We start from the raw sequence: 15,870 nt of genomic DNA, 5'->3' as shown, positions 1-15,870 counted from the left end.
AGTTTTATCTGCATCATATCAGCCTAATTCATAAACTGCGTTTAGTTTAAAGAACTGTCCAGGCTGGAAAAAATCCTAAGAAGCCATTTTGTTTCTTCTTCAATGGCAGGATTAAAAACATAGAAAAGACACTTAGGAACTCTCTCAGAAAGTTAAAAAAATATATGCATACATTAAAGAAAATTTGTAATGAGCCCATATCAATTGCCTGATTAAAATTAGTGATGAAGAAAAATAAGGGGAAGGAACTGAGGTGTAAATCCAGAATCAGCCACAAATTTCCCTTCTTTCACTTCAGAAAATGTGCTCTGAGATAGACCTGGACAATATGATACCTCACAAGAGTTGAATGTATAATGTCACATCTAAGTCACTTCTTTGTTGTTTTTTCATTCATCTCCTACGAATTTCAGTTGTCCAGAATATGTGTACATTTCTCACCCTGGAAGAGATTTATGACACTGTCTCTGATTTGTTTTGTCTTTACCCCATACATAATGGGGTTGAGAGTTGGGGGAAGTAGAAGATAAAGATTAGCCACAATAATGTGGAGAGAGGGGAGAATGGTATGTTTTTTTCCAAAATGGTGGGTAAAGAAAGTGAAGAATGCTGGAACATAGGTGATGATGATGGCTGATATATGGGCAGTGCAGGTGCTGAAGGCCTTCTGCCGAGCATCTGCTGATGAAAGGCTGACCACAGCCCGAAGGATCATCATGTAAGAAACAGATATACAGCAAATGTCATACACTCTAATCAGGAGGGCAACCATCAGACCATAGATGACATTGATCCTGATGCTGGCACAGGACAACTTCACCACTGACATATGGTCACAATACATGTGTGAGATAATATTATTATGGCAAAAGGGCAAATTTTTGACCAAGATTGGAAAAGGAATCATCAGCAGCATACCCTTCAGGAAGGTGGCAAGAGCAGCTTTGGCAATGATAATATTGGTGAGTATGGTAGCATAATGCAATGGGTAACAAATGGCCACATAATGGTCCAGAGCCATGAGCATCAGAACACCAGACTCCACACCTGTGGGACCATGAACAAAGAACACTTGGACTAAGCAAGCATTGAAGTTAATTTCCTTGAGATTGAACCCAGAAGATGCAAAGTGCATTGGGTACTGTAGTGGTGCAGGTAAAGAGGTCAGCAGGGCCAGAAAGAAATACATTGGGTGATGTAAGAACTCCTCCTGATGAATGAGGTACACAAGGCCAAGGTTTCCCACAAGAGATATGATATACATTGTGCAGAATGGGAGAGAGATCCATACATGTACTCTTTCTAGAACAGGAATTCCATTAAGAATAAAAGAATGCTTGGATCAACCAGGAGATCAAAGATGAACTTAAACAATTCATGGAAACCAAGGAGAATGAAGACATTCGGTCCAAAACCTATGGGATATAGCAAAGGCGGTTCTAAGGGGGAAACACATAGCCATCCAAGCCTCCCTCAAAAAAATTGAAAAATCCAGAATACACCAGCTGTCTCTAGACCTTAAAGAACTGGAGAATCAACAACAAGTCAAACCAACTCCACACGCAAGAAGGGAAATAATCAAGATTAGAGCAGAGATCAATGAGGTAGAAACCAGAAATACAGTAGAACGTATCAATGAAACTAGAAGCTGGTTTTTTGAAAGAATCAATAAGATCGATAAACCATTGGCCACACTAATCCAAAAGAAAAGAGAGAAAGCCCAAATTAATAAAATTATGAATGAAAAGGGAGAGATCACAACTAACACCAAGGAAATAGAAACAATCATCAGAAATTATTACCAACAGTTATATGCCAATAAGCTAAGCAACCTAGATGAAATGCATGCATTCCTGGAAAACTATAAACTCCCAAAATTGAACCAGGAAGAAATTGACAACCTGAAGAGACTGATATCCAGTAATGAGAATGAAGCAGTGATCAAACACCTCCCCCAAAACAAGAGCCCAGGACCTGACAGATTCCCTGGGGAATTCTACCAAACTTTCAAAGAAGAAATAACACCAATTCTCCTGAAGCTGTTTCAAAAAATTGAAGCAGAAGGAAAACTGCCAGACTCTTTTTATGAAGCCAGCATTACCCTGATCCCCAAACCAGGCAAAGACCCTACCAAAAAGGAGAATCTCAGACCAATATCCCTGATGAATATGGATGCTAAGATTCTCAACAAGATCCTAGCAAACAGGATCCAGCAGTATATTGAAAAGATTATCCATCATGACCAAGTGGGATTCATCCCTGGGTTACAAGGATGGTTCAACATTCGCAAATCAATCAATGTGATAGAACAAATCAATAAGAGAAGAGAGAAGAACCACATGGTCCTCTCAATTGATGCAGAAAAAGCATTTGACAAAATCCAGCATCCGTTCCTGATGAAAACGCTTCAAAGTATAGGGATAGAGGGAACATTCCTGAACTTCATAAAATCTATCTATGAAAGACCCACAGCAAATATCATCCTCAAAGGGAAAAAGCTTGCAGCCTTCCCGTTGAGATCAGGAACATGACAAGGATGCCCACTCTCACCACTCTTGTTCAACATAGTATTAGAAGTCCTAGCAACAGCAATCAACAACAGAGAGAAATAAAAGATATCCAAATTGGCAAGGAAGAAGTCAAATTCTCTCTCTCTTCGCAGATGACATGATTCTTTATATGGAAAACCCCAAAACTCTACCCCCAAACTTCTAGAACTCATACAGCGATTCAGTAATGTGGAAGGATACAAATTAATGTACAGAAATCAGTGGCTTTCTTATACACTAACAATGAAAATACAGAAAGGGAAATTAGATAATCGATTCCATTTACTATAGCACCAAGAACAATAAGATACCTGGGAATAAACCTAACCAAAGAGGTAAAGGATCTGTACCCGAGGAACTACAGAACACTCATGAAAGAAATTGAAGAAGACACAAAAAGATGGAAGACCATTGCATGCTCTTGAATCGGAAGAATAAACATTGTTAAAATGTCTATACTGCCTAGAGCAATCTATACTTTTAATGCCATTCCGATCAAAATTCCACCGGTATTTTTCAAAGAGCTAGAGCAAATAATCCTAAAATTTGTATGGAATCAGAAGAGACCCCAAATTGCTAAGGAAATGTTGAAAAACAAAAACAAAAGTGGCGGCATCACGTTACCTGATTTCAAGCTCTACTACAAAGCTGTGATCACCAAGACAGCATGGTACTGACATAAAAACAGACACATAGACCAGTGGAACAGAGTGGAGAGCCCAGATATGGATCCTCAACTCTATGGTCAAATAATCTTCAACAAAACAGGAAAAAATATACAATGGAAAAGAGACAGTCTCTTCAATAAATGGTGCTGGGAAAACTGGACATCTATATGTAGAAGAATGAAACTCGACCATTCTCTTACACCATACACAAAGATAAACTCGAAATGGATAAAGGACCTCAACATGACACAGGAATACATCAGAGTCCTAGAGGAGAACATAGGGAGTAACCTCTTCGATATCAGCCACAGCAACTTCTTCCAAGATATGTCTCCAAAGGCCAAGGAAACAAAAGCGAAAATGAACTTTTGGGACTTCATCAAGATCAAAAGCTTCTGCACAGCAAAGGAAACGGTCAACAAAACAAAGAGGCAACCCACGGAATGGGAGAAGATATTTGCAAATGACAGTACAGACAAAAGGTTGATATCCAGGATTCATAAAGAACTCCTCAAACTCAACACACACAAAACAGATAATCATATCAAAAAATGGGCAGAAGATATGAACAGACACTTCTCCAGTGAAGACATGCAAATGGCTATCAAACACATGAAAAAATGTTCATCATCACTAGCCATCAGGGAGATTCAAATTAAAACCTCATTGAGATATCACCTTACACCAGTTAGAATGGCCAAAATTAGCAAGACAGGAAACAACGTGTGTTGGAGCAGTTGTGGAGAAAGAGGAACCTTCTTACACTGTTGGTGAGAATGAAAGTTGGTGCAGCCACTTTGGAGAACAGTGTGCAGATTCCTCAAGAAATTAAAAATAGAGCTTTCCTATGTCCCTGCAATTTCACTGCTGGGTATTTACCCCAAAGATACAGATGTAGTGAAAAGAAGAGCCATCTGTACCCCAATGTTTATTGCAGCAATGGCCATGGTCGCCAAACTGTGGAAAGAACCAAGATGCCCTTCAACAGATGAATGGATAAAGAAGATGTGGTCCATATACACTATGGAGTATTATGCCTCCATCAGAAAGGATGAATACCCAACTTTTGTAGCAACATGGACGGGACTGGAAGAGATTATGCTGAGTGAAATAAGTCAAGCAGAGAGAGTCAAGTATCATATGGTTTCACTTATTTGTGGAGCATAACAAAAAACATGGAGGACGTGGGGAGATGGAGAGGAGAAGGGAGTTAGAGAGATTGGAGGGGAGATGAACCTTGAAAGACTATGGACTCTGAAAAAGAACCTGAGGGTTTTGAAGCAGCAGGGTTGGGAGGTTGGGGAAGCAAGTGGTGGGTAATAGAGAGGGCACGTATTGCATGGAGCACTGTGTGTGGTGAAAAAACAATGAATACTGTTACGCTGAAAATAAACAAACAAAAAAAAAGAATAAAAGATTTGGGGGCAACATATGAATTATTGGAAACCAGCATAACTAATTCAGTAGAGGAACTCTTTTTATCCAGAAGTCTCTATCCTGAGTAAAAGGAATTAAGAAATACAAATTTAATTCAGAATTTTCTTGAGAATGCAAACTTAAATTTGAAATATAGTTACATTTTAATAGTAGCAACAATTCTAGATAATCTTGACTAAGAAGATAGACCATTTATTAAACAACATTACATTAGGGTAAGATTTTTAATGTTTTATAAGCAATCTAAATATAATTGTAAAGCCACAATTACAAAGTTGTGATTGTTTTTTGACATCAAAGAGAAGAAGAAACTGAGGCACAGAGATATCAAATTATGTGTCATTAAACTAGAATCTGGGACAGAAATGATTTTTATATATGACTCTAACATTCATGCAATGTCTTTACTCTGCATCCTGGTTTGACAGAGTACCTAGCTTATGACAGCAAGTTATCACTGCATGATGGAGAGCCCTGAAATTTGCTCAACACGTTAATGTTTTGTGCAATATATAATGGGAAGGTTATGGCTATTTATAACTAAGAAAATCTTGTTCAAATCTTAGGTCTTCCCATGACAATTTTATGACTTGGTGAGGTTTGCTTCACTCTTGAAGAAACTCAGTTGTTCATCTACAACTTGTGGCTAACGTTACCTTCCTCAAAGAGTTCTGAAAAATTATCAGAAGTTTACTTTACTCCTAGGTTAGTATCCTGGTGAATTGGGTATATTAATTCAATATACAAGCATAGGTGCTATATGGTTATGAGATACTAGGATAGTGGCCATGAAGATCAAGCTAACTTGATTGTCCCATGAAACAGAAAAATAAGAACCTCCCTTTCTCAAATACTCTGTAATTCCCCAAGGTGAATGAAGTCATCTATCTCCTTTCCATGTCTTCTGAATTTAAATAATCCTTGAGAAGCATATTCTCTCTCTTAGAGTATGTCCACTCTCAGTACCTCAAATACAGCTGACATGAAGATAATTTTCAGGTTATTAATTTTATAAGAAACTACGGAACAGCTGTTGAGTCCTCCTTCTAAATGCATGCTGGACGTTTCCATGGACAGTTTAAATTCACCATGTTGGAGACATGCTCTACCCCATGCCAGAACAGATTCCTTTTCTTGATATCTGTCTTTGGATAATGGTGTCATTTTCTACCACATGAGCTACCAGCATCTTTGTGATCCTCTCAGGTACTCTTCATCACCTTGGGTAAAATTCCTTTATAACTCAAAGTGCTTCAGTTCTTACTCTGTCCATGTCACTTCAGCATGTCTATTACCTGTCCTCTATTCTCAGACAAGAAAAGATTCCTATTTTTTTAATCCAGAAATATTTCTGATATTACCAAACTTATTGTCTTTGAAAGACCACCTAGCTATATCCACCTATTTCTTGATTTGCCTCTTGCATTTTCAAATCAAGTATTTCCTATAGCATAACTTTGAAGACATTTTAATCCACTGACTAATAATCTTCAATGTTTTCCCATCAATTTGAGGGTAGGGCTCAAATTGCTTGGAATAGCATTTAATAAGTTAAATTTTAGGTCTTATTCTGTCTTTCCATTTTATTTGTTTCCAATTGCTATGCACCAAAAAGTGGTCCTGCTTTGGACAATAAATTATATGTTCACTCTATTCTAGCATTTCATGCCTAAACTTTATAGACCACATGCCAATCCCCAAAACCTATGTATATTTCAAGTTTAATTTCTTCCCCTTATTTGAAAATTTCTGTCATATACTTACCTTGATAAGTCTTGTTTTTTATTCTGTTCAATTTAAAAAAATTTTTTTTACATTTCTTTTCAGTGCTCCAGAATTCATTGTTTATGCACCACACCCAGTGCTCCATGCAATATGTGCCCTCCATAATACCCACCACCAGGCTTACCCAACCTCTTGCCCCTGTCCCTACCAAAACTCTCAGATTGTTTCTCAGAGTCCACAGTCTCTCATGTTCATCTCCCCTCCAATTTCCCCCAAGGCACTTCTCCTCTCCATTTCCCCATGTCCTCTGTGTTATTACTAATGCTCCACAAATAAGTGAAACCATATGATAATTGACTCACTCTGCTTGACTTATTTCACTCAGCATAATCTCTTCCAGTATTCATCCTTTCTGATGGAGGCATAATACTCCATCGTGTATATGGACCACATCTTTCTTATCCATTCGTCCGTTAAAGGGCATCTTGGTTCTTTCCACAGTTTGGCGACTGTGGCCATTGCTGCTATGAACATTGGGGTACAGATGGCCCTTCTTTTCACTACATCTGTATCTTTGGGGTAAATACCCAGGAGTCCAATTGCAGGGTCACAGGGTAGTTCTATATTTAACTTCTTGAGGAATCTCCACACTGTTCTCCAAAGTGGCTGCACCAACTTGCATTCCCACCAACAGTGTAAGAGCATTCCTCTTTCCACACATCCTCTCCAACATATGTTGTTTACTGTCTTGTTGATTTTGGCCATTCTAACTGGTGTAAGGTGGTATCTCAATGTGGTTTTGATTTGAATCTCCCTGATGGTTAGTGATGATGAACATTTTTTCATGTATCTGTTAGTCATTTGTATGTCTTCTTTGGAGAAGTGTCTGTTCATGTCTTCTGTCCATTTTTTGACATGATTATCTATTTTGTGTGTGTTGAGTTTGAGGAGTCCTTTACAGATATTGGATATCAGCCCCCTGTCTGTATTGTCATTTGTGAATATCTTCTCCCATTCTGTGGGTTGTCTCTTTGTTTTGTTGACTGTTTCCTTTGCTGCACAGAAGCTTTTGATCTTGATGAAGTCCCAAAAGTTCATTTTCACTTTTGTTTCCTTTGCCTTCGGAGGCATATCTTGAAAGAAGTTGCTGTGGCTGGTGTCGAAGAGGTTACTGCCTATATTCTCCTCTATGATTCTGATGAATTCCTGTCTCACATTGAGGTCTTTTATCCATTTCGAGTTTATCTTTGTGAATGGTGTAAGTGAATGGTCTAATTTCATTCTTCTACATATAACTGTCCAATTTTCCCAGCACTATTTATTGAGGACAGTATCGTATCTTTTTCCCACTTATATTTTTTCCTTCTTTGTCAGAGAGAATTTGACCATAGTGTTGAGGGCCCATATCTGGGCTATTTACTCTGTTCCACTGGTCTATGTGTCTGTCTTTATGCCAGTACCATGTGGTCTTGGTGATCACAGCTTTGTAGTAAAGCTTGAAATCGGGCAATGTGATGTCCCCAGTTTGGCTTTTCTTTTTCAACATTTCCTTAGCAATTTGGGGTCTCTTCTGGTTCCATACAAATTTTAGGATTCTTTGCACCATCTTCTTGAAAAATGCTGGTGGAATTTTGATCGGAATGGCGTTCAAAGTATAGATTGCTCTAGACAGAATAGACATTTTAACAATGTTTATTCTTCTGAACCATGAGCATGGAATTGTCTTCTATCTTTTTGTGCCTTCTTCAATTTCTTTCATGAGTGTTCTCATGATCCTTTACCTCTTCGGTTCGGTTTGTTCCCAGGTATCTTATGGTTCTTGGTGCTATAGTAAATATAATCAATTCTCTAATTTCCCTTTCTGTATTTTCATTGTTATTGTATAAGAAAGCAACTGATTTCTGTACATTGATTTTTGTGTCTGGCCACATTACTGAATTGCTGTATGAGTTCTAGTAGTTTGGGAGTGGAGTCTTTTGGGTTTTCCATATAAAGTATAAGTCTTCTTTGAACACTGAGGGTGAAGATCCTTCTTTTCCTCCTTGACTGATTTAAATTATTCTCTTTTTCAAGGTTTTATTTAAATTCCTGTTAGTGAACACACAGTGTAATATTATAATGTTTCAGATGTAGAATTTAGTGATTCATCACTTAGACACAACACTCAGTGTTAATCACAATTGCCTTCCTTAATACCCAATACCCATTTAAACCATCCTCTTGCCTACATCCTCTCCTCACACTCTCAGTTTGTTCTCTATCATTAAGAGTCTGTTTTCTGTTCACCTCTCTTTTTTTTTTCTCCTTCTTATGTTCATCTGCTTTATTTCTTCATTTAAAGAAGTCTGTGATTCCTGGAATCCAGGTACAGGATGTTTAATTTTCTTCCCAAATCTGTTAGTGATCATTTCAGAATGAAATACAAGTTTTTCTAACTTGGACTTCACATCTGTTCCACTAAAGCCAAATGCTCTTTGAGGCTAACAAACAGTACATCAGTCAGTGGTTTTTTCATTTATTTGTTTTTGTGTTTATTTGTTTGCTTGTTTCTCTGGAGGAATGTGAGGCTTCATATTTCTAACTTGGGACCTCTACAGCTCCTGATTCTTATAATTTCTCCATGCCCAGTACTCCTACCATCTCCCAGGTAAAGAATGGGGTTGAGTGGGAGGATTCATACTTTCTCTTCCAAAGGGGGAGGTGATTTGGTTGCAAGTACCATTCAGACATACCCTGGAACTCCTTTATTTTTCTGGTGGTTCTGGGGAATAAATAAGGAGACAGAATACAGGAAAGGACTGGAAGTAGAATAATCACAAAAGTACAGGAAGAGAAATTCACCCCAAGGTCTTTATTCAGTCTTGTGTTGAGCTTTTTCCAATGGAAAAAAACAAAGCAACTCACTATACTACCAAAAGCATACTACATCATATATGCTACCCCAAACCACCACACATCGATCACAATTTCTCTTTCCTCCTTGATGATGATAGGCTCCATTACCTGGTCCAGGTGTCTAAGCCTCCAGGATCTGATGGAGAGTACTGTGATTGACATTGTCACTGCTGCTTCTGTGTTCCCTCATCCCACGCTGGGCAGCCATTTGACACAAAGTGTGTGCATCACCCATTGTTGCCTCTGGCTGTTTGAAACAGAAAACAGCCTCCTTTATATTATCACTTGATCCCAACCCCCAGAAAAATATGGATGAGCCAGCTACTGGCTAGGATGTAGGAGGGCCAAGAAGTCTTGCTTTCTCATTTTCTTCTTCATTCCACACTATGCTTTCCATGGATGGCCTATGACAACATTTTTTTTTTTTTAATTTAGGGCTTGGAATATGGAAAAAAATCCTATCAGGCACCTGAAGAATCCTATCCATGATCCCTGGAGGACAATGTCAGGAGAAAGCTATATCCAGAAAAGGGAGTTCTAGATTCTTTGAGACTGTTTCAATTTTTTTTGTTATTTTTTGAAATATTTTTCTGAAAATGGCAAATTCAGTTTTTATTGACATATGTTATCACTTAATATTTCAAGCCTGAATATTTCAAGTAACAAACTCTAAATTAGTTAAATTTTTAATTTAACAGTTTGTTAAATTTTAACAGTTAACATTTAAATTTTTTAACATTTTAACACTTAACATTTAACAAATGTTGAAAAGTTTAACAATTTTATTAAAGTTTCCATTAAACATTAAACATCCACCATATGTCAGGCAATGAATGCTTTGGCAATGAATATAAGGCCTTTGCTTCTGCTCTGGTTCTTTTAGGTTTACTGTGTACATAATGCATAGCAACTCAAATATCTACCCACTTGCCTTCAGAAAAAAATAGCAGCAATACTGTTTGGTTATGTATATTTGCATATTTAAAATATATTTACCTACATTTAAACTGATTTATGAATTTAATTACATTCCTATAATGAGTCTGCCAATTCAGTATTGTCATAGCCATTTTATCTAACCAGGGTTCTATAGGTTTCATAGCACTCTGAACTCTACAGGCTTTTGGGCTCCCTATACTAAACACTGGTGACACAGCCCCTCTCTCTTAAACCAAACCAGATACTCTACTGGAGAGTCACCTTTCTACCTCTCTGCTACTCCCACATTTTCCTTATATTTTATAATGATGCTAATCTGGGGACCTGTGTTAGAACTATTTGTATATTTTCATTATCCCTTTACTGATCTGTGAGCTCTTATTATATGGCCCAAATCTCCCACCTATTTCACTCCATGAATGAGGACAATTGCTGGATTAAAAAATATATATATATATATATATATATATATACACACAATAATTTATTTTATTTATATATATAAATATTTTTATAAATATTTATTTATAAATAAATAAAAAATTATTTATATATATATAAATTAGAGTTAGATTTGCTGACTGCAAGTTGTGTGATGAACTGAAGAATTGAAATGGGGTGGGGAAAGGTGGGCTAGTGACTTGGAGGGAAAAGGGTGTACCTATTTACTTTTCCCTGAACTAAGGCATCTTAGGGTTATTATCCTAATCCTCTGCCTCTGTCATTCTACCATATATTTGTGAAGTGAATAAACATAAAGAGAAGAATTCCTTAAACTGTAAAGGAGATTTTTGAGAGCATCTAGATTCTCTCTTCCCACATAAGAGCACAGAACCCTTGTTAGTACTATTGCTGCTTTGAATGTGGAATGACCATGATCTTCCTAATTTTCCTTAGCCTAAGAAATCACCAAAAACATCCTCTACAGGGCAATGGCCTTGATCCCTGGGATCACACAGGCAGGTTGAAGCAAACCTAGACTTTATCATGGAGTAGGCTTGGGTCAAAATATCTGGAAGGTGTTACCTTACCTACAATGTAGTTCCAGACAAGAAGTATGGGAGATGTTCATGCCTGGGTGAGAGCCCAGGAATGTATATGAAGGTGGCATCCTGGTTTCACCTTATAGACCTTAGATCAGAAATGCTTAGTCTGGCTGACTTTCCATGGGAAGGGGCATAATCTCACATGCTCAGACATTCCAAGTCTCAGTGTGAAATAGTGCTTAAGAGACCCAAGAGATAATGGAGCCCTAAGGGAAAGCATGATACAAAGCATCATATACTTGAAACAAAAATAAAACACCAAACACAGCTAGTCCTCATATGAGGTCAGTGCAGAAGGGAATTCCCAAAGTACAAATATCCCACCATTAAGATTATAAGCAACATGGGGGGGGTAGGGGGATAGGAGAAGAATAAATGAAACAAGATGGGATTGGGAGGGAGACAAACCATAAATGACTCTTAATCTCACAAAACAAACTGGGGGTTGCTGGGGGGAGGTGGGATTGGGAGAGGGGGAGCGGGCTATGGACATTGGGGAGGGGAGGCGAACCATAAGAGACTATGGACTCTGAAAAACAACCTGAGGGTTTTGAAGGGTCAGGGGTGGGAGGTTGGGGCAACCTGAGGGTTTTGAAGGGTCAGGGGTGGGAGGTTGGGGGAACAGGTGGTGGGTAATGGGGAGGGCACGTTTTGCATGGAGCACTGGGTGTTGTGCAAAAAGAATGAATACTGTTACGCTGAAAAAATAAATAAAATGGATAAAAACAACAAAAAAAAAGATTATAAGTTAGAAATTCTTGTCTATGCACAGCAAAGGAAACAGTCAACAAAACAAAGAGGCAACTCACAGAATGGGAGAAGATATTTGCAAACGACAGTACAGACAAAAGGTTGATATCCAGGATCTGTAAAGAACTCCTCAAACTCAGCACACACAAAATAGATAATCATGTCAAAAAATGGACAGAAGACATGAACAGACACTTCTCCAAAGAAGACATACAAATGACTAACAGATACATGAAAAAATGTTCATCATCACTAACCATCAGGGAGATTACAATCAAAATCACATTGAGTTACCACCTTACACCAGTTAGAATGGCCAAAATCAACAAGACAGTAAACAACATATGTTGGAGAGGATGTGTGGAAAGAGGAATGCTCTTACACTGTTGGTGGGAATGCAAGTTGGTGCAGCCACTTTGGAGAACAGTGTGGAGATTCCTCAAGAAGTTAAATATAGAACTACCCTGTGACCCTGCAATTGGACTCCTGGGTATTTACCCCAAAGATACAGATGTAGTGAAAAGAAGGGCCATCTGTACCCCAATGTTCATAGCAGCAATGGCCACAGTCGCCAAACTGTGGAAAGAACCAAGATGCCCTTTAACGGACGAATGGATAAGAAAGATGTGGTCCATATACACAATGGAGTATTATGCCTCCATTAGAAAGGATGAATACCCAACTTTTGTATCAACATGGATGGGACTGGAAGAGATTATGCTGAGTGAAATAAGTCAAGCAGAGAGAGTCAATTATCATATGGTTTTGCTTATTTGTGGAGCATAAGGAATAACACAGAGGACATGGGGAAATGGAGAGGAGAAGTGAGTTGGGGGAAATTGGAGGGGAAATGAACCATGAGAGACTGTGGACTCTGAGAAACAATCTGAGGGTTTTGGAAGGGACAGGGGTGAGAGGTTGGGTGAGCCTGGGGGTGGGTATTATGGGCACATAATTGCATGGAGCACTGGGTGTGGTGCATAAACAATGAATTCTGGAACACTTTGAAGAAATTTTAAAAAATAAATAAAAATTTAAGAACAAACAAACAAAATAAATAAATAAATAAAAATTTAAAAGAAGAAATTCTGTCTAAAGTAATTAAAAATGAGGAAAATGTGTATGCATGTATGACTTTATAATCAATAAGTGTGTGTTTGTTATTCAAATTTCTTTAAAATATTATACCCCTTAATTAAAAAAATAACTATAACAATTTAAACCTTTTTAAGTAATATATACTTCCTTTTTAAAAAGATTTTATTTAAAGATTTTATTTATTTATTTATTTGACAGCGAGAGAGAGAGATCACAAGTAGGCAGAAAGGCAGGCAGAGAGAAAGAGAGAGGGAAGCAGGCTCTCTGCCGAGCAGAGAGCCCGATGTGGGACTCGATCCCAGGACCCTGAGATCATGACCTGAGCCGAAGGCAGCGGTTTAACCCACTGAGCCACCCAGGCACCCAAAAAGATTTTATTTATTTGAGAGAAAGAGGGAGCACAAGTTGGGGGAGGTGCAGAGGGAGAGGGAGAAGTAGAATCCCTAGCTTAGCAGGGAGCTCAATGAGAGGTTCCATCCAGGACCACAGGATATGACCTAAGCCAAAGGCAGCTGCTTAACCAACTAGCCACCCAGGCTCCCCTAAATAAAATATACTTCTGAAGCTAAAAATACCTGCTATTAAGACTTAGTGGGTCTTTATTTCCATGTATATGTAATTTAAAAAATCAGAATTATAATTCACGGGTTATTTCATCACTGAATGGTGTATTTATATACACACACATGATGGAATATCATTCAACCATGAGACAAAAAGGAAATCCTGTCATTTACGACAATATGGATGAGACTTGAGGGCATCATGCTAAGTGAGACAAATCAAAGAAACACAAATACTGTATGATCTTATTTACATGTGGAATCTAAAAAAGCCAAACTCATAAGAGCAAAGTAGAATGGTGCTTACCAGAGCTGGGGAGTGGAAAATGGGTGCATGTTGTTTGACTAATTAGTAAATCCTGGAGATATGATACAGCAATGTGACAGATAACAGTATTGTACTCTAAACTTCAAACTTATTGAGAGAATAGATCTTACGTGTTCCTACCACAAAAATAAATGGTAATTATGTGAGGTGACAGAGCTGTTAGCTAACACTATAGTAGTAATCATATCATAACATATAAAGATGTCAAATCAACACATGGTGTACAGCTTAAACTTACACAATTTTTTTAAAGATTTATTTATTTATTTGACAGACAGAGATCACAAGCAGGCAGAGAGGCAGACAGAGAGAGAGGAGGAAGCAGGCCTCCTGCTGAGCAGAGAGCCTGACATGGGGCTTGATCTCAGGACCCTGGGATCATGACCTGAGCTGAAGGCAGAGGCTTTAACCCACTGAGCCACCCAGGTGCCCCTAAACTTATACAATTTTATGTGTCAATTATATCTCATAAAAATAATTTTTTAAAAGGACAAATCAATTCTGAGTGACTTATGCATTAACTTAAGTGAGCTTTTTCTAATCATTTTTTTTAAAAATTTATCCCTCTCAAGAAAAGGGTAATAAAGTTGTGGTTATGCGATAATATAGAGGAGACTTCTGTCTTCCTTCTGACATTCCTATCAAATTACAAGGAGATACTAATAGTAACATTTATTTAAGAAAAGTAGGAAAAGGATGTGACTAGGGATGGATAAAAGTTTTCAACCATTGGAAGAAATAAGACTTCATCTTTGGAAGACGTAACATGGAATGGTGTTAATGAATGAAAGGATGAATCAACAGACCAAAAAGGCAACCTGCAGGATGGGAGAGGATACTTGCAAACCATAAGATAATATCCAAAATATATAACGAACTCCTACAACTCAATTTGAGAAGAAAATTAGAAAATGGGCTGAGGTCTTTAATAGACATCTCTTCAAAGAACATAAACAAATGGCTAACAGGTATATGAAAAGATGCTCAACATCACTAATCATCAGATGATCAGGGAAATGCAAATCTAAACTACAATGAGATATCACCTGGTATCTATCAGGATTACTGTTATTGAAGAAACAAGAGACAAAAGTGTTGGCAAGAATGTAGAGATACTGGGACATTTGTGCACTGTTGCTAGCAATGCAAAACATTTCAGCAGCTATGGAAAGAATATGGACATTCCTCAAACATTTTTAAATAGAACCACCATAAGATGCAGCAACCCTGCTTCTGATTTATCCAATAGAACTGAAATAAGGATCTCAAAGAGAAACTGGCATTCCCATGTTCACTGCATTATTATTCATCATTGCCAAAATGTGGAAACAACCTAAATGTCCATTGACAGTTGAATAAAGAAAATGTGGTATATATGTATTAATGGAATACAATGCAATCTTAAGGAAGCACATTTTGCAATATGCACAATATAGATAACCATGAAGACATTATGCTGAATGGAAAATGTTGGTTACAGAACAAATACTGCATGATTCCATATAGATGAGGTATCTGAAATAGCCAAATTCCTAAAAATAAAGAGTGGAATCACTGTTTCCCAAGACAGGGGAGAGGGGAAAATTACTAAAGAGCCATCGTAAACTTTCAGTTAAGTGAGATGAATAAGCTCTAGAGATCTGTTGTACAATATTGTATGTACAGTAAACAAAAGGTATTATACACTTAAAATGTTTTAAGAGGATAAATTTCATGTCAAATATTTTTACCTCAATGAAATATAATTTAAAAAAAGAAATAACACGAGTTTTCTAGGTTCAAATCCCAGATCTCTACCTAAAATCTTTGCAGCCTATGACAAATTAAAGAACCCATCCAAATTTCACTCTCCTTAATAATAACGTGCAGTGA

The 15,870-nt window shown here is 37.6% G+C and overlaps 1 protein-coding gene across 1 annotated transcript; it reads right to left on the bottom strand.

Annotated features, from left to right (window-relative positions):
• Positions 1–409: 409 nt before the first annotated feature.
• On the bottom strand, positions 410–4,670 carry LOC123948716 (olfactory receptor 52N5-like). Its single transcript, XM_046015882.1, is given in 4 exon segments — positions 410–1,114; positions 1,116–1,168; positions 1,171–1,333; positions 4,635–4,670. Coding segments are annotated over 4 exon segments (957 nt in total).
• Between the last annotated feature and the right edge of the window lie 11,200 nt (positions 4,671–15,870).

The sequence above is a fragment of the Meles meles genome, chromosome 8, assembly GCF_922984935.1.
Source record: "Meles meles chromosome 8, mMelMel3.1 paternal haplotype, whole genome shotgun sequence".
Lineage (NCBI taxonomy): Eukaryota > Metazoa > Chordata > Mammalia > Carnivora > Mustelidae > Meles > Meles meles.
The sequence above is the reverse complement of the archived record's forward strand: the minus strand, read 5'-3'. Positions and strand labels throughout refer to the sequence as shown.